Raw genomic sequence first — 22,941 nt, forward strand, 5'->3', positions numbered from 1 at the left:
ACGACTGCAATAGGTCTTACAGGAAAAGGCAAGGGGTGAGAAGGTGAGAAATGGCTTAGTCATGTATAATGAGATAAGAATCCAATGTCTTTGTTCTGCATGTTGTACAGGGGATGTGGTCCTATCTTTTGAAACCTGTGCAAAAAAACCCTCGTTGAGGCCTGTTTAAAAATTGGCTAGCTTGTGCTCACCTGTCACGGAGGTGGAAAGAGAAAGCCAATTCTTCCAAAGCTTTGCTTGTTACTCATCGGAGTCACTGGAGGGCAGCACAGATCCACCCAATAACACTTGCTGAGAAAAAAGGCCTTCGCTGCGGTTCTTTTCGAAAAGAGCATGCGAAAGTGATCAATGCAGCCTTCAACGTGAATTGAGGAGTGATGCCTGGCAATGGAACCACCTTCTCATTTATTTATATTTATTTTATTAAGGTTATCTATAGACTGCTGTTCTGGAGAGATGGTCCAAAATGTGGTTGATTGCTTCAAAGTTTTAGCAAATTTAATCCAGCGCATCACAGCCTTCAAATATTTCAAGACCCAATCTAATTTTTGTAGCTTTGACTGGCACAGCGACCTCGAGCCTGCTCAAACTGGCCGCCCTTGGATCTGATGTACGGCTGTGTGGGGTTGCAGGGGCCTTGCCAAAATGCCTGTAAACTTTGCGAGCCTTCCAGGGTCCAGAAAGCAGCACAGTTCCTTGGCCCTTCGGGGTAGCCATGGCCAACTGGTCAAAAGTCATGATCTGGCCATCAGCTTTCAGGATGTGGGTACAGGTTCCTTGGGTCACTCTCAGGACACAAGCCTTCAGTTTGGGGATTTCCTGGATGTGAACCTCATCGGTCACTGTACAGTGGTGCCCCTCAAGACAAATGCCTCGCAAGACGAAAAACTCGCTAGACGAAAGGGTTTTGCGGCTTTTGAGCTGCTTCGCAAGACGAATTTCCCTAGGGGCTTGCTTCGCAAGACGGAAACGTCTTGCGTTTTTTGCAAGTTTGTTTCCTTTTTCTTAACACCGTTAATACAGTTGCGACTTGACTTCGAGGAGCAACTCATAGAACGCGGTGTGGTAGCCTTTTTTGAAGTTTTTGGCGATTTTTGAAGCTTTTCCAAAACTTCCGACACCGTGCTTCGCAAGACGAAAAATTCGCTAGACGAAAAAACTCGCGGAACGAATTAATTTCGTCTTGCGAGGCACCACTGTACCCACCATGACAGCAGTTTTGTTCTCCCGGCCTGGGAGCTTCATCTTACGGATCATGGGGGAAACGGACAGCGGAGGCCTGTTGGTTTGGCTCATAAAGAGCCGTTTCAGAATCACCTTGTTGAATTTTGCATTGGTCTGTTGAGCAATAAATCTGTAGAGCTTGACCAGGAGGTGAAGGTAGATTTCTCTTAGGCTCTTAGGCTCTTTGTGTCAAACCTTCCGGTCCATGTTGTGATGTATGTTAACTCCCATGGCAGTGCCAGTGGTGCCTGGGAAAAAAGTGTTTCAAAGTTTTGTCACTGGGTGTGTGGCAGACTCACCGAATGGGGTAGCTGAGTGTCACGGACTGGTAGGATCAGAGGGAGGAGCCAGCTGGGGGACCCCCAGGGAAGAAAGCTCAGAGCCCGGGGTGGTGGTGGGACAAGAAGTCATCAAAGGGAGAAGACTCGGAGGAGGTGTCAGAAGCTGAAGACGCAACAGGGCTTAATGAGCTGGGAGAGTCTGTGGCAGAGAGAAGTCCAGAATCGGAGGCAGAAGCTGAATCAGGAGAGGAGGAATGCCCAGAGGCAAAGAAGTCCAGTGGTCTTTCTCCTCCTGACAAGCTCTCCTCCCCCTGGTCTCCCAGAACCACCAGCAGAGGCCTAAAATCAGCAGAGGAGTGATTGGCTGCACACAAGTGGTGTCTCAGATTGCTTGGGGGTAAACCCTGGAGACAAGGGGCCTTGCACAGCCGTCTTGGCAACTGATTCTAGCAGGGATGAGCTGTTGTGTTCAGGAGGCCTGACACTCAACCAAGTCTGTGCAGATAGTGATTTTGCTAATAAAGAGTTAACTCCAACTTGTGTGGTGTGATTTACTGCTGGCTCGCTCCTGACACTGAGTTTGCAGATCAGTCTTCTCACTTTTGGAAAACTGGAGGACCCAGGAGGACAGCTGCAGACGTCCACCTACCCAGAAGCGCAACTGATCAGCTCTTTGAGGAGGCAAAGGCAGCCTTCATGCTGGGAACCTTTTCATGTAGGAACACGTTTCGCTGATAAGACAAAATAAATGACTCTCTGTTTTTTAAAAAAACCAAACAAGCACCGATATGGCTGGGAACACCTGCTGAAAACATCAGGCCTCTCTCACCTGCTTCTGCTCACTCTGCCTCTGCCCATCGAGGACCGCAAAGGCCATCTCTAGAAAACTGGTGTGGGTTAGGAGCAGGTCAGGCCAAATGCCATCTTGTTGAGCAGCCTATTCTCACTGTGGCCACCCAGATGCTTGCGCAAGCTGGAGCCGAGCACAAGAGCAGCGAGAGGCTGGTGCAGAGTCACACCCAGTGAGCATCATGGCCAAGCAGGGATTCGAACCCTGGTCTCCCAGGTCCTATTCCGACACTGCAGCCACTGTGCCACACTGGCTGTAAATGCTGGAATAGCGACTCACATTGGGAAAGCGACTTTTAAAAGGCTGGTGTGCGGAAAAGCCAGAGAAGCACAGTATTCAGAGAAAACAAAGCACGTATCCCTTGGGCCTGCTAGTCTTCCCCAAAGTGTTGCTGCAAGAAATTGCCAAGGGGCCTTTTGTTTTTGTGTGTGGAACACACAGGAGGTTTCCTGCAAGCAGAGAGAGAGAGAGAGAGAGAGAGAGAGAAAGAGAGAGAGAGAGAGAGAGAGAGAGAGAGAGAGAGAGGAGAGGCTGGCATCACCTTCTAGGTGGTTCTGATCTTAGGGTGTTTCAGAAGAGGACTTACTCTTTTAAGGAGGTTGCTGAGATATATCACAAATGGGTCATGGGCAGTGTTTGTTTTTTAATTTGCTAAATTTCCCTCGGAAATGGTCAATCTGGATTTAATGGTGGAGGGGCAGGGAACAGGTGGGTACAGTCATACCTCGGGTTACAGACGCTTCAGGTTGCGTTTTTTCTTTTCTTTTTTTTTGCATTTTAAAATTTTATTGGTTTCCAACCAGTTATACATTTTTATCCATATCATAACATTCTTATCCATTTTAGACTTCCTTCAACGTTACTGACAATCATTCGTAGTTTTCCCTTTCATACGCATTCCGTTCTTACGTATTGCCGTTTTCCCTCCCTCCCTTCATTATTTCTAATCGACAATACTTATTGATTCTTTACAGTGCCTCTTTAAACCCCACTAGCGTTGTATTTACATCACAGTTGTTTTCCAGATACCCCACAAATTTCCCCCAGTCTTGAATAAACTTTTGGTCTTTGGTATATCTAGTTTTCCCTGTTAATTTATCCAATTCTACATATTCTATCAATTTTTCTCTCCACTCTTCCACCGTTGGAGTTTCCTCCTGCTTCCATCTCTGAGCTAGCAGGTTGCGTTTTTTCAGGTTACGGACTGCCGAAACCCGGAAGTACCGGAATGGGTTACTTCCAGGATTCAGCAGTCGTGCTTGCGCAGAAGCGCTTGATCACGCTTTGCGCATGCGCAGAAGCGCCGAATCACAACCTGCACGTGCGCAGACACACAGCTGCGGGTTGCAAACGTGCATCCCGCACGGATCACGTTCACAACCCAAGCGTCCACTGTATTAGGAATGGGGTGTAATTTGATTCCGTTTGCATTTAAAGGCAAAACCACCTAATTTGCACATTCTGAAACAATATGAGAACTGAAATGTAGCCATCCTTTGAAATTTGCACTTCTCTTAATTTTGGGAATGTAGCATCGCAAACAACTAACCAACCGACTGACAAAAAATTACATATGATCGGGACAAGTATACTGTACATAAAGATGAATACATTAGAGAAAACAGCACTTGTAATGCATTTGATTATAGATAATCATGTGCAAAAAAAAAATTGTGCTATTAGGAGAAAGTCACGCCTAAATATTGGCGAGTTTTCATTAGGTTTTTAAATATATATATATATTTTAATTGTTGTTATTAACAAAAACCCTGCAAATTGCAGAAATGTTGCATTATTTTTAGGCTGTTTAAATGGTTTCAGAATAATGTACCTTTGTTTTTTGTTTTAAAATTGTCCATCTGGTGCTCTGGGCTCCTTGGGGGAGGAAGGGCAGAGTATATATATTCAATAAATAAATAAGTATTGCAAAATATACACATTTTAATGCATACTTTCCCCCAGCAAGGCCAAACGCAGCAGCTTTTCTTTAAAATATGCAGCACCACAAAAAGAGATACGCTGTACTTTCCGGGGACAGATTTCCCATATCTGCGCCTCGCATGCACCACATTTATTTGTTTTTGAAATCTCTGTTTGTGCACCTGCAGAGAACAGCTCTCGCTGCCAACCACATTTGGCACCCGTTGGATATTCTGGAAGGTACCTGGCAGACCCCCCCCCCCTTCAGCTTGTTCATAATGTACCCAGCTAGCATCACGCTTGAGCTGCCGTCACCCACAGCCAAGAGCTGCTTTCTATCAATGCTCAGCTGACAGGCCCTGAACAGTGGGAGCGGTGCATTAGCAAAAGATCAAACGCAGCTCAGGAAAGGGCAACCCAAATGCCCGAGCAATGAGGGAGAAGCAGCTGCCATTTGTCTCCCCCTTGCCACCTGGGGATGCTTTCTGCAGTTCTCAACCCAGTTCAAAAGAAGCATCGTGGATTTGGAAAAGGTTCAGGGAAAAAAAGGCAAACGACATGATCAATGGGATGGAGCAACTCACTTCTTTTTTTTTTTTTATAAAATTTTTATTGGTTTTACAACATTTTAAAAAGACAAACAGACAATGAAAAAGACAAACAAACACGCATAGTTTCATACATATTTTCTTATAGACCACTTTTCTTGGACTTCCCCATACCCCCCCTCTCTGCATCCCAATGTCCATACCTCAACTAGCAACTCCCAATTATTACTTTCAATTCTCTGTCAACTTAGTCCTTTTCAATCTTCTAACCATATACCCCTGTACCCCCTTGTGTCTGAAAACCACGACATTTTAACATTCATTAAGTTTATAATAGTGGAGCAACTCACTTCTTAGGCAAGTTTGCAGGGGCTTTTGTGTTTAGGCGAGTGAGAGGAGACACGATAAAGGGGTATAAAATTACCGAAAAGTGTACATGTGTGCACAGGGGAATTCTGTCTGCCTTGCAACAGTAGAAATTGAGAACGCCCAAGAAGCTGAATGATCTGGGAGCTGCAAAAGAACTGTAGGCACACTGAGCATCATTAAACTATGGACTTTACTATTGCAAGGGGGAGTGATGGCCACCAATTTGGGCGGTTGTGAAGAGGATGAGATAAATTAATGGAAGAGGTGGCTATTAATGGCTCCTAGCTGCAATGTTCTCCCATTTACCGTGGGAAGGATGCTGTTGCACTCAGGTTCTGCCAGGGACATCTGGTTGGCCTTTGCAAGAACAGGAAGCTGGACCAGATGTGTTCAACCTTATAGGGGTGTTTGTGAGACACTTCACAGGAGTAATAGAGGTGCAGACCTACAGAAATTCTTTTTTTATATATATAAAATATTTATTAAGATTTTACACAAAACATACAAAACATAATTTTTTTAAAGAGTTAATAATAATTGCACAAACCTAAAACCTAGAAACCTAAAACGCCGATAGTTGAAAAAATAAAAGAGAAAAAAGAAACAACAATATCTTAAAAAGAAATAATCCATTTTTCAATATCTTTAAGTTCATTTGCTTATTTCCTTGACCTCCTCACACCTCCCCTTTTGTATTCCCGTTTACAAAGTCCTTTCAGCAAATCCTTACCCTCTTTCATTTATCTTTACACTATAATCTTAACCTATTAAAACTATATATTTTCATCCAAATAACTATCCATATTTACATATTCTTATTAGCCTTACTACCAAAACCCCTTATTTTCAGTCCAACATCATTTTAACATTCCTTAATTTTACAGTATTTCTGTAGATAGTCTTTAAATTTCTTCCAGTCTTCTTCCACCATTTATTCTCCCTGGTCTCGGATTCTGCCAGTCATTTCTGCCGGTTCCATATAGTCCATCACCTTCATCTGCCATTCTTCCAGAGTGGGTACAGACCTACATAAATTCACGGGTGTGTTTTGTGCATGGAGCTTTATGTTCCATCTGTTTCGCCTTCATAGTTTCTCTCTCTCTCTCTCTCTCTCTCTCTCACTCACTCACACACACACACACACACACACACACAAATGTGCAATGGACTGGTTGGATGCAAAGTAGTGAGGGGAGGAACTGGCAAGGGAACCCCAAAGAGGAGAAAGTTCAGAGCCCAGGTTGGTGGTGAGACGACAATGAGTGGTCAGAGGGAGAGGACTGGGAAGAGGAGGTGTTGAAAACTGAAGAGGGAACAGGGCTTAGTGAGCGGGGAGAGTCTGTGGCAGAGAGAAGTCCAGAATCAGAGGCAGAAGTGGAAGGAGAGGAAGGCCCAGAGGCAGTGATGAGTCTGGCTGGTGCAGTCACAGGTGTCTCCCTCTCCTGCTGTGAACATCTCTCCCCCCCCCCCATGTCTCACAGAACCAGAAGAGGCATGAAAAGAGCAGATGAGAGGTTGGCTGCACACAGGCACAGTCTCTGATTGCTTGGGCAACTGACCCATGGGGCAAGACCTACCGGGGATGAAGTGCTCTGCTCATTAGGCCTCACAGTCATCCAAGTCTGTGCAGATCGTGTTCTTGCGAATGAAAAGTCCCAACATTCATGGTGTGATTTACTGCCTGCTCACTCCTGACAATGGGCAAACATTTGTGGTAATGTTGCCTACTGCATCCCTTCCCCCCAAAAGTATACTCCGTTCCTGCAATAAGCTCTTTTTCAAAACTTCCAGGCAGCTAAGAATGTTCATAAACATTCCACGCATGGCTCCTTGGCAAACTCATTTCAATATACTGAAACCAGAGTTCTTACAGAAAAGAGCTACAGGGGTTTGTGAAAACTGCAATTTGCATGTGTTCTCCTCCCTTAAGAGATTACCCAAAGCTGGCTTTGACTTTCCGAATGGATATATAGATAAGCAACCACAGATTCCACCACTCCGCTGTTATTTCCAAAATCTGCCTTTATTTACAGTTCAAGTCAAATCACATGCAAACGTTCCCCTCCCCCCACCCCCACCCCGCATTTAAGAATAGCGATTAGCAAAAAAGATGCATTAGAATTTTAAAATGGCAATTAAATATACAAAAATATAGTTTACAAAATAAAAACCCAGCATGTTTTCTTTGTGTCTTTTCTCTTTAAAAAAAAAAAAAATTCTGCTGCAGAATTTTATTTATTTATTTTAGTGTACAAATGTCTCCTCCAGGAGGACTTCTAAGGTTCATAAACTCTCTCTCGAGTCACACGCTATTTACAAAAAGAAGACCGCGGCAGTTGGGGCAGGAAGAGATCAGGCTGAACCCGGATGGACGAAAACAGTAAAAGGCTTCTGAAAGTCATGCCATACTAAGAACCGGCTATTGGAAATTTGCCCCTATTATGGAAGGACTGGGAAGAACAGTCTGTGCCATCTTATTTTATTTTTAGCAAAAAGGGAACCTCGCGCTGTACAACGTAATACTGCAAAATCCCTTCCCTGTGTCTTTTGAACAAGTGCGGACACAGAAACAAAACACACTGCCCAAAAGGGGGTTTGGGGATAGCATCCTGCCTCCTTAGCTGACCCCGAAATAATCTGCGCAGGTAATCTTGGAAATGGACCTCTCCACCGTCAGAACTTCCTCTGGCCAGAAACTTGCTTAAAAAACATTATTTTCACAAATCGATAATGGAACATGAATTGGACTCCAACCTGCCCTGACCAGTTATCTAGTGGAACCGAAAACAATTACTTTTGAACAAATCCAATGAATTCTCTATGTTCGGATACATCGAAATATATTCGCTTGGTGCCTTAGCGGTTGACAAAGTTTAGATTTGGGCGGATGGAATTGAAACACCCGTTGGAAAACGGAGACTCATCAATGGCTACTGGCCATGATGGGAGACCCTCTGGGTCAAGAGGCAGGAGGGCCAATGAGGCTCCCCAGTTGCTCACGAACTGCAATGGGAGAGAGGCTTATCACCCTTACGGCTCCCCAGAGGCTTCTGGGGGGGCTGCTGTGGGACACTGGAAGCTGAACTAGAAGGGTCTTTGGTCTGATCTAGCAGGCCTCTTTTTCAGATGAATCCCCACCCCGCCAAAAGTCTGCACTCAACTCTACGCAAAGCTGCTAAGAAGCTTGCAGAGTCCAGGGTTCGTAATAGTTGCCATTTTTATTTTGAATTCCAATCGGGTCTAGCTTCTACGCAGGCAAATGCCCTTCTGCACTCAAACCTGGTTAAAAATGGGATTTGCCGCATTGCGGGATTTAAAAAAGGGACGTTCCCCTGTTGCCGAATCCAAAAGGCTGCTAAGATGCCTCTCCTGGCTTTTCCTTGGCTTCAGAGTTGTCCATTAACGTGGCAGGAATCTGCGTGGTTTGCTCCCCCCCCGCCTCCCTCCCGGGGCACTTAAGGAATCATTTTCTGAGGCAGGAATCAAGCCAGTGTGGATCTCAAGCGCCTAGCAGGACCCTGGTGGACGTGGGCCTGACCGGTAACCAAATAATCTGTGCGTCGCCGCTAGGCCTCTAAGCACCCACTCTTCCTTTGGAGAGCTGTGCTGTGCTCTTGCTCTGCGTCCCACAGCGTACGAGAGAGTCACACGGACTGCTGCTGCGGATCGTTCTGCAAACAGGCCAGGCCCTTGCCTTGTTCTGTTCTGGAAGCCACAGGCAATTCGGTGTGAGGTAACCGCTGAGCGGCAGAATCTCGGGGCACGGTTCCCATTCCACCCGCAGAAAAAGGACCACGCGGGGCCTCTACGATCCCGAGGCGCAAAGGGTGCGCCACTCACATCCCTCGCTCCGGCATGTGTGCAGCTCAGTCCAAACGCAGGCGCCGGACCTGCGCGTGTCCTTCGTAAAGTGCTCTTACGGAAAGAAAAAGGGGGTCGGAAGGAAGAAAGGAAAAGGCCGAGCCCGTTATGGCCTCTTCTCGTCGCACCAGCGGTGGTCTCGGCGCTGAGGGTTTTTCTGCGGTCCAAGCACCTTCCCCCTCCTTCAAGTGTGTCCTGGGAGCTCCTCGCGAGATGGAAGAAGCCCCGGCGAAGACCCCGAGGCCGTAAGCAGCAGGTTCAGAGAGCGGGACGTCTCTGGGCGGCAGGCTGCGCCCCAGAGAGGCTCGCGGGGAGCTATACGATGTTGGCCGCCCCAGGGAGGGGCTCTTGGGGGAGTCCGTGGGCATCCGGCTTGCTGTGGAGTTGTGCCAGCTGCAGGACGGCCATGTTGCAGAGCGGGCAGACTTTGCGCACCTCCAACCATTTGATGAGGCACCTGTGGCGGGGAAAGAAAGCAGCCCCTTCAATATAGGCAGACTTCAAGCTAGGAATATAGCAGAATAGAATAGAATAGAATAGAATAGAATAGAATAGAATAGAATAGAATAGAATAGAATAGAATAGAATAGAATAGAATGGAATTTATTATTTATACTCCGCCCATCTGGCTGGGTTTCTCCAGCCACTGGGTGGCTTCCAACAGACTATTAAAATACAGTGGTCTGTTAAACGTTAAAAGCTTCCCTAAACAGGGCTGCCTTCAGATGTCTTCTAAAAGTCTGGTAGTTGTTCTTCTCTTTGACATGTGGTGGGAGGGTGTTCCACAGGGCGGGTGCCACTACCAAGAAGGCCCTCTGCCTGGTTCCCTGTAACTTGGCTTCTCGCAGTGAGGGAACCACCAGAAGGCCCTCGGCACTGGACCTCAGTGTCCAGGCTGAATGATGGGGGTGGAGACGTTCTTTCAGGTATACTGGACCAGGGCCATTTACAGCTTTAAAGGTCAGCACAAACACTTTGAATTGTGCTCGGAAATGTGCTGGGAGCCAATGTAGTAACCCAAATAAACCAGTGGTTTTTAACCAGTATGCCGCGGCAACCTGGGGGGCCTTGAATGATGGTCAGGGGTGCCGCAGGCAACACTGGCCTCCATCCCTCTTTCCTTCCCTCCCTCCTCTGATGCCCTCTCCCATTTCTGCCTCCCAAAGGCTTATGTGGCTGTTTGTTGCAGCAGCCCTGGCTAGAATCTCCCCAGGCGAATCGTGCCTCTGGGGTTAGCCAGGGGGTGCTGGTTGCCAGGAGCTGAGGTGCCCTCAAAGCGGACACGGGAGTCGAGTCTGCCAGTCTGCCAGCCCTTGCTCTTGGGAATGGACAGACAAGTCCCAGGCCCCTGTGGGGCAGCGTGAGGAGGCACCTCTCTCTGGGGGCAGCTCAGAGACCCGGGATGGTAGCAGTGGCTGCCCAGAGGACTCCCAAGGAGAGGGGAGAGGAGAGGAGGCTGAGGAAACACTCCACAAGGGCAAAGGTCTTTTTTGGTAAGTTGCTTTGAGTTGCCTGTGGCAAAAAGAAAAACCCTAATAAATTCAATAATCGTAAACCCACCCTGCTTGCATTTGAAACTGCCTTATACTGCATCAGACTGCCAGCCTCTTTGGCTTGGCTGAGTACTGGCACCCACAATCCTTTGGACTGGCGTTGCCAGGGGAAGGAGCCTGGCACTTTCTGCAGGATGGGGTCTGGCTCTGTTTATCGTACATGACAAGGGATGCGCCTAACGGATGTCCCCATGGCCTGGAAACAAAGGGAAGGCTTTCTCCTCTGCCGCTGCCACCATGACGGGACCCGGCTCTTAGATGGTGGGTGCAAACCTCTAGGGAAATCAGGCGGCACCGTCCTCACGGCCGAGGCCCATCCCCTCCGCTGCTCCCCCAAATTTACAGGCTGCCGCAGCCCCAGGGGTTTCCAAGAGAGGCCAGAGGGAGGCCTTTGCAAACATTTCTCCCCAGTCTTTTTTTTGCGCACTTACTTTCTGTGGAAGGCGTGTTTGCATGGGCAGATTCCCAGCTCATCTTTGGGCTTGAACTCCTCCAAACAAACAGCACAGATCTGAAAGGAGTAGGGCAAAGGAACAGGGGGAGAAAGAAGAAAGGTCAGTTAGATGGGGGGGGGGGGAAGGAAGCATTTTGCATTCAGAACCACAGAGTTGGAAGGGACCTGAGGATCTAGTCCAAGCCCCTGCAATGGCAACCCAGCCGGATAGGTGGGGAATAATAATAATAATAATAATAATAATAATAATGATGCTGCTGCAAATTCCTGCATTGCAGGGGGTTGGATTAGATGATTCTCAAAGTACCTTTCAGCTCTACAATTTGATGATTCTAACCTTGGCATTATCAACAGCACACTCTAGCCAACTGAGCTATCCAGGGATAATAACAACAACAAAAATTTTTATTTATACCCCGCCAGACCCGGCCAGAGCTGGGCTCAGGGCAGCTAACACAAATAAAATCACAGTAAAACATAATGGGGGGGGGCACAGAAAACAAACAAAACCAATTTAAAATACAGGTTAAAACGCGGTTTAAAATGCAGCCTCATTTTAAAAGTAGTCCACAGATCAAAACCATAAGGGGAGGGAAACATAAGGTCAGACTGAGTCCAAACCAAAGGCCAGGGGGAATAGCTCTGGCTTGCAGGCCCAGATGTCAAGTCCCGCAGGGCCCCAGTCTCTTGTGACAGAGCGCTCCACCAAGTCGGGGCCAGTACTGAAAAGGCCCTGGCCCTAGTTGAGACCAGTCTAACCACCTTGCGACTTGGGACCTCCAAAATGTTGTTATTTGTGGACCTTAAGGTCCTCCGTGGGGCATACTAGGATGATGGACTCAGATAGATTTCAAAAGAAGAAACGTTATGTGCACAGGAACAGCCCTACTGGCTGCAGCTAATATATTTATATTTGCCAGTTGGAGGCAGCAAGGTTTCTGAGCCCCAGTTGCTGGAAACTGCAGGAGGAGAGAGTTGGTCTTGTGTTCGAATCCCGATTTCTGGTTTCCCACAGACAACTGTCCCCCCACTTTGAGAACAGGGTGCTGGACAAGATGAGACACTGGCCTGATCCTGCAGGCTGTTCTTATGTTCTTAAAATATGTGTTTGAATTGCTATTGCTGCATTGGAAGAAGAGTTTGGATGCTACAAAGCGAGAATGTTTTCGACTGGATTAAAAGGTAAGGATGCCAGGACTATATGGACTATATGGAATTGGCAGAAATGACTGGCAGAATCCGAGACCAGGGAGAAGAAATGGTGGAAGAAGACTGGAAGAAATTTAAAGATTATCTACAGAAATACTGTAAAATTAATGAATGTTAAAATGATGTTGGACTGAAAATAAGTGGTTTTTGTATTAAGGCTAATAAGAATATGTAAATATAGACAGTTAATTGGATGAAAATATATAGTTATAATAGGTTAAGATTATAGAGTAAAGATAAATGAAAGAGGGTAAGGATTTGCTGAAAGGATTTTGTAAACGGGAATACAAAAGGGGAGGAGGTCAAGGAAATAAGCAAATGAACTTAAAGATATTGAAAAATGGATTATTTCTTTTAAAGATATTTTTCTTTCGTTTTTCTCTTCTTTTTTATTTTTTCAACTACCGGTTTTTTAGGTCTCTTTTTTGGTAATTCTCTTTTTAGCTGTTGTTATTTTTTTTCTTTTTTGTATGTGTAATAGTTGGTTTAATTACTTTTAATTGTTAAAAAAACAAACTTATGTTTTGTATGTTTTGTGTAAAATCTTAATAAATATTTTATAAAAAATAAAACAAAAGGTAAGGATGCCAGGGACTGTGTGGGAGATAATTTTGGTAAAATAAAAATAAATGAAATCGTTTTGAAGGCACCCATAACTGTGCTGGCTCCTGGACTGTCCTGATTTATTCAAGCTGAAATTCACCACAAATGAGAACAATCCCAGTTCAGAAAAAAACACCTTTGTCTCCAGTATCTGAGATTCCTGCACTGTGGAGAGGGGGTTGTAATAGAGGACCTTTAGGGACCCCTAATTCTTTAGGGACTCCTCAATTCTACAAAAAGGACGGGAGGGAAATGTGCCCGAGTCAGAGCCAATTCTTTTGAGAAAGGTACAGAACTTTCCAGCCTCCTCTAAGGCCTGCTGGGACTCTCCACCCAGCAGTAAGGATTTATAGCCTATAAAAATAACCTCTCCGGCTGTGTGGCAACTGGCAGTTGCATAACCAAACTTGCTTTTTTTTTCTTTTTTGGCTTTTATTTCCTCCGAGCAGAGCGATAACGGTGTCAGGTTTGTGCTGCTGAAAGTCCGGCCTTCTGAGCACGCATACCAGGGGCCCCAGCACACTCCCCATTTCCCTCCAAAATTTAAATTTAGAGCCCCGTAACTCATTCCGTCAGCGCCGATGGCGCCACAGTAACTGAGGAGGCTTTCGACTTCTCTGCCCCTCATCGGCTCGATGTCTCCTCCCACCTTGCCAGATTTCAAGAGTTACAAGAGATTGAAAACATCCTTGCTGAGCTCAGGAAAAAGTCGAAAGGAAGGTGACCCAAGTGATGCCTAATTTCACCGGCAAAGGAAGGAGGCAAGATTCCAGACTTCACAAGGCTCTTCTCTGGATGGAAAAGAGAGCCCCTTACTTATTTTTGGAGAAGGCTCTACATTATTCACAAAGGAAGAGCACAGCTTATGTGACAGAGTTCTGAAAATTAGGTGGGTTTCATGTCTTTGTTGGCACTAAGTTGGTTCCGATTACAGTCATACCTTGGAAGTCGAACGGAATCCATTCTGGAATTTCGTTTGACTTCCGAAATGTTCAGAAACCAAGCCACAGCTTCCAAACAGTTTCCAGTTGTGCAGGCACGCCAGAAATAATAGTGGAAGCCGTGCCAGATGTTCGGCTTCCAAAAAAAGTTTGAAAACCGGAACACTCATTTCCAGTTTTTGATTGTTTGGGAGCTGAAACGTTCAACTCCCAAGGCGTTCAGGAGCTGAGGTAAGACTGTATATTTAGTGTAATAATATATATATATATATATATATATATATATATATATATATATATGCAGGTTTTGGTGTCTTCGGGTGTCTTCCCGTGTAAGAGTTGGGGTGTCTAGGCGACGAAACGTCGCCTAGACACCCCAACTCTTACACGGGAAGACACCCGAAGACACCAAAACCTGCATTCCTATACCCGTGAAAATCTACGAAAGCATATATATATATATATATATATATATATATATATATATATATATCTTTACATTTGCACTTTTCTGTCTTTTCACCTTAGTTTCTATAACTGAAATTATTTCTTTTCTTTTTTGTTTAACTTTTTCTTTATACTTTTCATTTTACAACCAACACAAAACAAAGATTTAAATTATTCCATATTGTTCAGTATGATGTAACTGAAATGTTCTTAATCAAATATTATTAATGATAAAGTTAGTTCTATATCTATTTAACTGCCATGACTCCTCTTCAACGCCCCCCCCCAAATATATCCTGGAATCTGGAGTGGTTGTTTAGAATTCTTTGATGGGAGAGAGCCAATCTCTCACAGAACTACAGTTCCCAGAGCTTCTTGGAGGGGCGGAATCAAGATTAAGGCAAACTGGGGCTGTGCTATAGATCTGCCTGGTGGCTAGTGAAGGGCAAATCTGTCCATTTCAGTTATCTCAATTTCTTATCTCCCCCCCCCCCCAAGTTCTCCTTGTTTCCACATCAGTTTGATTTTCTTCGTGGGTGACAAAGTCAGCTTACCTCATGTAGGTTGAGTTCTTTAACTTTTTCCTTTAGGATAACCTGCAAAGGGAAAAAAGGAGAGAGAGAGGGGGTGTGTTAGAAAACGGAGGTGCCTGTACTTGTGCAAAAAAAACCCCCCACACAACGAAAACAAACATTGCAAAAGAGGGGTTGAATTCTTGTAAGATGCACGCAAGCCGGACGACACAGCAGACCTTTGCTCTCAAAGCCTTGACTTGCAAAGGTTGTAAAGCAGTACCAGAATGAAATCTGCCCCACTGGGCATGCTAAAAAGGCCCCCACAAATATATCATCAACTTATAGAAACAGAAAGGGAGGGGGGAGTTTAATGCATTGAATGGCCTCCATGCAGTGCTTTTTTTCTGGGGCGTGAGGACGACACGCAGGCGTATGCATGCGCCTAAACATTTTTGTGAATCTTTGTACTTTTGTCCATTTACTGCATTTATTTTCCCTGATTTGAACTATAAAATGGTGATTTTCTTGAGTCAAAATGAGAATACCCCTAAACATTTTTTTTTAGAAAAAAAAAGCACTGCCTTCATGGTATCATATATATATAAAAAATAAAACAAATTGTCCAGTAGCACCCAAGTTAGTTCTGGGTATAAGTTTTCGTGTGAAGTGTGCATGCACGCGAAAGCTTATACCAAGAACAAACTTAGTTGGTCTCTAAGGTGTTACTGAAGAATTTAAAATTATATATATATATATATATCTGTGTGCGTGTGTGTGTGTATATATATATATATGTATGTATACACACACACACATTTCCATGGGATCATGAAAGAGAAGGTGCAGTGCAATCCTATGCATGTTTTGCTCAGGAGCAATTCCAAGGCCCTGTTTGTACATTGAGCTTATATGGACTGCAGCTAGTGCCACTGCTTCCCTCCCGCAAAAACCTCTCTCTCTCTCTCCATACACACACACACACACACACACACACACACACACACACAGAGTCATACCTCATGTTACATTTGCTTCATGTTACATTCTTTCAGGTTACGTCCCGCGGTGACCCGGAAATACCGGAAAGGGTTACTTCCGGGTTTTGCATCTCGCGCATACGCAGAAGCGCAAAATGACGTCATGTGCATGCGCATGCACGAGAAGCGAAACCCGGAAGTAACCCTTTCCGGTACTTCCGGGTCGCCGCGGGACGTAACCTGAAAGAACCATATATATATATATACATTCCAACATCGTAATGTATAGCCAGCTAAACCCCAACATATTACGATGTCAGAAAGGACACACACACACACACACACACACACACACACACAGTGATTTGTGATACATTGCCAGGCCAATTCTTTTGAAACGGTTATCGCGATGTGGTCTAGAAACCGTTACTGGATGATGTATCGATATATCACCCAGCCCTGCTCCACGGAAGGTGCACTGTTCTGTTCTGGGGTTGTCGCAAACACTCCAGATGAAAATTGCGTTGGCTGGGGAAATTATTAAGTTAGCTGGACGTCTTCACTGGATACAACCCCAGGTTCCCAGAGACAAGATGGCGGCTCCTCGGCTGCTGGCAGCCAAACCATGGTTTGGCCTAAGTGTTACGTCCAAACTCAGGCTCTTGCTTTATGTCAAACTACAGTTTACAGAACAAACCTCGGCTACAGTTTGTGGTTTGGGCAGGGAAGGATAAATCAGGTATGGGTGTGTCAGAGTCGTTCCCAGTTAGCCCTGCCTTTATAGGGTTTTTTTTCCTTGGTGGTGAATTCTAATTTGGAAGCTCCCTGGGGCAGGGGTCAAATCTTATTGCTGGTTTGTCTGCAAAGGGCTGAGAGCACCTGAGATGTTTTGCTCACTTGCCTGCAGCCTGAAAACAATTTTGCAAGTGAAAGCTCAGGGAAGCTTTTCAACTATGCCCTGATTTGAAATTTGTCAGGGTGACCGGGTGGTAGCGACATCGGCGGCAGGGGACAAAGAGAAAGAGAAGCTTACCTGTTTGTAGGCATAAAGCTCTTTGTGGGCTTGGTGTCGAAGCCTAGAAAATAAAGAAGAAGAATATTGAATATGAAGATGTACAGTAGATAAAAAACACAAAATGGAACAACAATTCTTGCACTGCAAAGGGTTGGACTCTACAATTCTACGACTCTAACAGCACATCAGAATCGCCACCCTCGGGAACAGATCACACCAGACAGTCCCTTTTAGGCCTGCTCTGCCCAAATGAAAACTGAGTAGTGAAAGGCTTACTGGACTCTGCCACTCGTACGCAGGAAACTGAACACTTTGCAAGTTGCCAACGCTATCCAAAAATGCAAAAGAAAAATGGATAACGTTTTTGTAGATTTGCCTCCATTAATAGCACGCTCAACCCTTTCCGAGTTCAAAGGCAGAGATCTGTAAGCAAACAGGCAGCACAGTTTGGAAGGAAAGGAAGCTCATAGGAACCTGATAGTTTGCAACAGGGGTGTGTTTAAAGAGGCAGTATGTCTCTGTGCACCTAATACACACACAACACCCCAGGGTGGAAATGCTAGCTCAGTGCCCCTTCTCTTTACCACCTTGTAAAGGTGGTAAAAAGAAAAGAAAAGAAAAACTAAACTAAACATCTGCCTGATATAATTATCCTCTCTCCTTCTCCCATGGGCTCTTGAATTCTTAAGAATACCGCAAACAAGTTTTAAGACCAGGAACTTGTTTTTCCTGCTATAAATACTCCTGGGTGGTTGTTTCGATTGCGGGTTTTTTTTAATAACTAATGGGGAAAAAAGACCTATGCAGATTGGTGTTCAAATTGGTACTTCTGTTTTCTTTTTTTAAAAAAACAACGTTTCTGCTTCAGCCCTCGCTTTGACACAAAAGAGGAACCCGCTGTCTTTCTGTCAGGGAACTGCCATCGGAGCCAAGAGGGGAGGTAAGGCTCTCCGACGATGCGGGAGAAGGGACCAGCAGAGGGAGAGAAAACGCTTCCCTTGGGGAAGGAAATCAGCGTGACACCTGGGAGGAAGAGAAGCAGGGAAGGACTTCGGAGAGATGGCTCCAAGACTCTTCCACAGAGACCAGTGGGGAGAGTCCAGGACCTCCGCTGGCCACGCCCACTCTGCGCAGAAGACTTCCGCGCAGGGAGTCTAGGCGGAGACTTGGTGTCAAGGAATTTTTATGTTGGAGGAAGTTCAGGAAACGCCCACTGACGGATTCTGCCAGTGACTGACACAGCCACGGAGTAAAGGCTGTCCAGCCAGGGGAACGTTTTAGCCAGGGAACGTTGCCTAGAGCATCCGCACCCTCTACGCACAAGCAACCCCCAATTCCCTTTACACTTTCCACCCCACCAGATCCCAGTGGCGCTCATCACAGGGGCCTGAGATTCCCACGGACAGATCCTGCCCCTAGGGATATTCTCCTTGGAACCAGTTGAAATAAGGTTGGGGGAACCCTTAGCCATCCCAGATGTGCCAGACTCTGAATCCCATCAGCCACAACCCAGTGTGGTCCATGGTCAGGGATGATGTCAGCTGGGCTTCTTTTTAAACAACATCTGGAAGGCTGCAAGTTCTCCATCCCTGAGTTAAACAAGAATGCTAAAGGACCCAAGCGGCCTCCTTTATCCCAAATCCTGCTAGCACTCATGATTGACAGCTCTGGCTTAGAGTCAAAATAGTTTAGGGCATGCACAGGTCGAGCTCATCATAGGATAATAATAATAATAATAATAATAATAATAATAATAATAATAATATCCTGCCCATTTGACTAGGTTTCCCCAGAGGATGGCAGCTCTGCAGTAGACACAGAGGAATAATCCATGCTACTACAGTGGTACCTTGGGTTAAGTACTTAATTCGTTCCGGAGGTCTGTTCTTAAGCTGAAACTGTTCTTAACCTGAAGCACCACTTTAGCTAATGGGGCCTCCTGCTGCCGCCGCGCCGCCGGAGCACGATTTCTGTTCTCATCCTGAAGCAAAGTTCTTAACCTGAGGTAATATTTCTGGGTTAGCGGAGTCTGTAACCTGAAGCGTATGTAACCCGAGGTACCAGTGTACATATCAAAATCTTCCTCTGTGTGAAACAACCGGTCCAGCCTTCTTGCTGACGTGCTAGCTTTCTAATGCAGGGGGTTATTGACAAAAGGAAGCGAGCCTCCCGGTACACGATGTGGTGGAGCTATCTCACGAAGTCTGTGCCATGCATTGCCCCTCAATGTCTCCAAAAAGCCCATTCACAACCCACGGTGGCACTCGACGGACAAATCTGCAGCCCGAAAGGAAGAATGGAGATCTGTGCAGTGCTTTCAGATACGACGCTCTTTTTCTATACGAATGAACAGAATGCAATCTTTGTAGACAAGAGTCGCCCGAGCCTCGGTGCCGCGACAGCGCATAATTATGTATAAATAACTAGATTTAACAGGGAAATAGAAACGGCATCTATGTACATCGTGGGACGAAGAGATACCGCAAGAGGAACAACAAACGACTTGTTGGATCTGAGCTGAAAACAAAGACACTCACCCAATAGTTTTGTGTTCTAAAATGCAGTTGTTGGCTATGCTTTGGCCAAAAAGGCGTTAGCTGCAACATGCGAATGTCACAGAGCTGGAAGAGAGCATCGCCACTGGGGTCGCAGCACAAATTCAAAATTAGCTCAAGACCCCGAGTGGAGCAGTTAGGACTTCATAACAGTGCCCTTCTTCAAGGGAAAATTGGATGTTGAATGTCTCTACTTGACAACGCTTACATCAATTAGTTGGTTCGCTTAATCGGTCTAAAAACATTTTCATCAGCTAGAAAGGTGCTGCAATTAATTAAATTGCTTTTTTAAAAAAGAAATAGTAATAGAAAACTATACTTAGGTCTATTTTAAGCGGCTTCTTCCCCCAATCAACCTGCCCTCCAAATCAGAAGAAAACCCACCTCTAAGGTGATGACGACTGCGACAAACCAGTGCAAAATCTAAAAACCAAAGGAAGAATGCCTTTTGTTTTAGAACTATCATTTTCCCCCTCACATGTACTTTTAAGTGACAAGAGGCAGTGTGGGGTCGCACTAGGGTGGCACTCTGTTCAATTCCTCCCTCGGCCATGAAATTTAGTGGGTGACCTTGGGCCAGATGCAAACAACCTTGGAAAGTTGTTGTGAGAATAAAAGGGCTGTGGGAAGAACTCAAGTACACCACCATAAGCTTCCTGGAAGAATCGCTAACTAAATTAAAAACCCACACAACCAACTGGCTAAGATTTGTTTAAATCAGCCAACACAGCTATGTAAAGGAACCTGCCCCCAGGCAATACTGGGAAAATAAAGTTCAATTAGGTGGAGGGAATCTCTGGCTCTCCAGATGTTGCTAGACTACAACTCCCATCGCCCCTGGCCACTGGCCATGCTTGCTGGGGCTGATGGGAGTTGTAGTTCAGCTGGAGGGCTAAAGATCCCGCATACACAGCTGTCCATGGAGGCACAGGTCAATTCTATGTCCAGGGCAGCTGTTTATCAGCTCCATCAAGGGAAGTAATAGTGCCACTGTATTCTGCTCTGGTCAGACCTCACCTGGAGTACTGTGTCCAGTTTTGGGCACCACAGTTCAAGAAGGACACTGACAAACTGGAACGTGTCCAGAGGAGGGCAACCAAAATAGTCAAAGGCCTGGAAACGATGCCTTATGAGGAACGGCTAAGGGAGCTGGGCATGTTTAGCCTGGAGAAGAGGAGGTTAAGGGGTGATATGATAGCCATGTTCAACTATATAAAAGGATGTCACATAGAGGAGGGAGAAAGGTTGTTTTCTGCTGCTCCAGAGAAGCGGACACGGAGCAATGGATCCAAACTACAAGAAAGAAGATTCCACCTAAACATTAGGAAGAACTTCCTGACAGTAAGAGCTGTTTGACAGTGGAATTTGCTGCCAAGGAGTGTGGTGGAGTCTCCTTCTTTGGAGGTCTTTAAGCAGAGGCTTGACAACCATATGTCAGGAGTGCTCTGATGGTGTTTCCTGCTTGGCAGGGGGTTGGACTCGATGGCCCTTGTGGTCTCTTCCAACTCTATGATTCTATGATTCTATCTGGTACACAGGCTGAGACCCTCCCTGCCCGCAGACTGTCTGGCCAGAGTGGTGCATGCTCTGGTTATCTCCCGCTTGGACTACTGCAATGCGCTCTATGTGGGGCTACCTTTGAAGGTGACCCAGAAACTGCAATTAATCCAGAATGCGGCAGCTAGACTGGTGACTGGGAGTGGCTGCCAAGACCATATAACACCGGTCTTGAAAGGCGTACACTGGCTCCCAGTACGTTTCCAAGCACAATTCAAAGTGTTGGTGCTGATCTTCAAAGCCCTAAACGGCCTCAGTCCAGTATACCTGAAGGAACGTCTCCACCCCCATTTTTCTGCCTGGACACTGAGGTCCACTGTATATCTGAAGGAGCATCTCCACCCCCATCGTTCAGCCCAGACTCTGAGGTCCAGTGCCGAGTGCCTTCTGGTGGTTCCCTCGCTGCGAGAAGCCAAGGTACAGGGAACCAGGCAGAGGGCCTTCTCGGTAGTGGCACCTGCCCTGTGGAATGCCCTCCCACCAGATGTCAAAGAGAAAAACAACTACCAGACTTTTAGAAGACATCTGAAGGCAGCCCTGTTTAGGGAAGCTTTTAATGTTTAATGGGTTATTGTATTTTAACATTCTGTTGGATGCTGCCCAGAGTGGCTGGGGAAACCCAGCCAGATGGGTGGGATATAAATAATAAAATTATTATTATTATTATTATTATTATTATTATTATTATTATACTTGCATGCTCTTTTGGGTTTATCAAGCCTACTCTCAATTCTGTATCAAGAGGTGCCAGAACCAAGTTCCAGTGAGTTCTGAAGCTTTCACTTCCAATTAGCCACAGATTAATCTTTGTTCCAACACCTCGGCTACAACAAATGCTAACTGTCGTTCCTTTAAACGACTCAGCTTTAAAGCCCATCGTTCCAAGTAAACTATGGTTTGTTTGAAAGATCAAGCACAGTTTCTGGACCATCTCTGGTGGCTCAGAGATGGAGAGAAGATAAAGTCCCTACCAGGGAAGAATGGCAGATGAAGTTGATGGACTACACCGAAATGGCTAAAATGACCGGAAGAATCAGAAATCAGGAAGACCAAATTTTATAGCTTAACCTAAAGACCATGGTAAACAGCAGGATTGGAATATCACTTGTAGTTTAATGGTGAATTTTGGATACAATGGAAAGATAAAAGATTTGGATTATTATAAAAGATGCAGGAGGAAATGATTAACATTAGGACCCACAAAGGGGAGGAGGGAAGTCCAAGAGATCCCTTGGAATCTTGTTTTTATGTTGTACATGTGACTCTAAAATTTTACTTTGAAAAATCAAATATATATATATATATATTAAAAAAGGATCAACCGCAGTTTACCGGTTTGTATCACAACAGTACGATTCAACAAGAATGGAAGTACAAACTCCTCTTTGTGGCCACGAAGGAGGGAGGGAGACATGGTGGGGTGTGAAAAAGGCATGCGTTAGTGCGACTCATTCTCGTCACACTAAACTATAGCTTGGAGCGGTGGCCAAATAGTGTCTTTCTCTCTGATGGGTGCAAAACATACAGTCCATCACTGCTGAGCTGATAGTTTAGAAAACCAATCTTTGTGCAAGATGTGTCACAATAGGAGCTAATCCCACACAATAAAATCCCTTTGTTCCTGACTGCTGCCAAGAGCCAGAATATTGTCCGTTGAATGAATACCCGCCGGACTTAGCCTGCTGTTTTGGTGTCCGGCACACAGACTTTCTTAAAGCTAAACACACACCCTGCAAATATCCTACTCCAGCCTGTTTGGTCTGCGCCACTGAATATTCAAACTTCCCAAGTGGCAATTGGTTTGGAAAGGGCTGCCTTTTCCCACTTTGTTCAGATTAACAAGTTGAGCCTGTTTCACCGACTAACCTCTGAACCGCGCTGCTGGGAGAGCAGCTGGCATGCAAGACACTTTGGAGAGGTGGGCGGGGGAAAAAAAATACAGACAATTTCTTAACCACAAGTATGCAAGTTATTTGCAGGAGAGGGAGAGAGAGATAGATGCCCTGAAGTGTTAGAAAGAGCAAATTCCTTGAAAAGTTCGCTTCCGCATCCCGACAGCTGT

General features: G+C 45.6%; 1 protein-coding gene and 1 pseudogene across 7 annotated transcripts in view; both read right to left on the minus strand.

Moving 5' to 3' along the window:
- Positions 1-526: 526 nt before the first annotated feature.
- On the minus strand, positions 527-1,470 carry LOC310686214 (large ribosomal subunit protein eL18-like; annotated as a pseudogene). Its single transcript has 2 exons — positions 1,195-1,470; positions 527-840 (listed from the first exon to the last, which is right to left on the minus strand). The product of its transcript is annotated as a large ribosomal subunit protein eL18-like (transcript).
- A 5,726-nt stretch (positions 1,471-7,196) lies between these two features.
- The window catches only part of RNF24 (ring finger protein 24), an 82,400-nt gene continuing 66,655 nt past the window's right edge, over positions 7,197-22,941 (minus strand). For all 6 annotated transcript variants that reach the window (XM_083459118.1, XM_083459117.1, XM_083459119.1 and 3 more), the window contains 4 exons: positions 16,786-16,828; positions 14,815-14,856; positions 11,038-11,117; positions 7,197-9,510 (listed from right to left, as the gene is read on the minus strand). In XM_083459118.1, the coding sequence (XP_083315244.1) occupies positions 9,369-9,510; positions 11,038-11,117; positions 14,815-14,856; positions 16,786-16,828 (307 nt within the window). In that variant the 3' untranslated portion in view covers positions 7,197-9,368. The remainder of the gene's footprint in view (positions 9,511-11,037; positions 11,118-14,814; positions 14,857-16,785; positions 16,829-22,941) is intronic.

Source organism: Podarcis liolepis (assembly GCF_965112155.1).
Source record: "Podarcis liolepis genome assembly, chromosome: 9".
Taxonomy (NCBI): domain Eukaryota; kingdom Metazoa; phylum Chordata; class Lepidosauria; order Squamata; family Lacertidae; genus Podarcis; species Podarcis liolepis.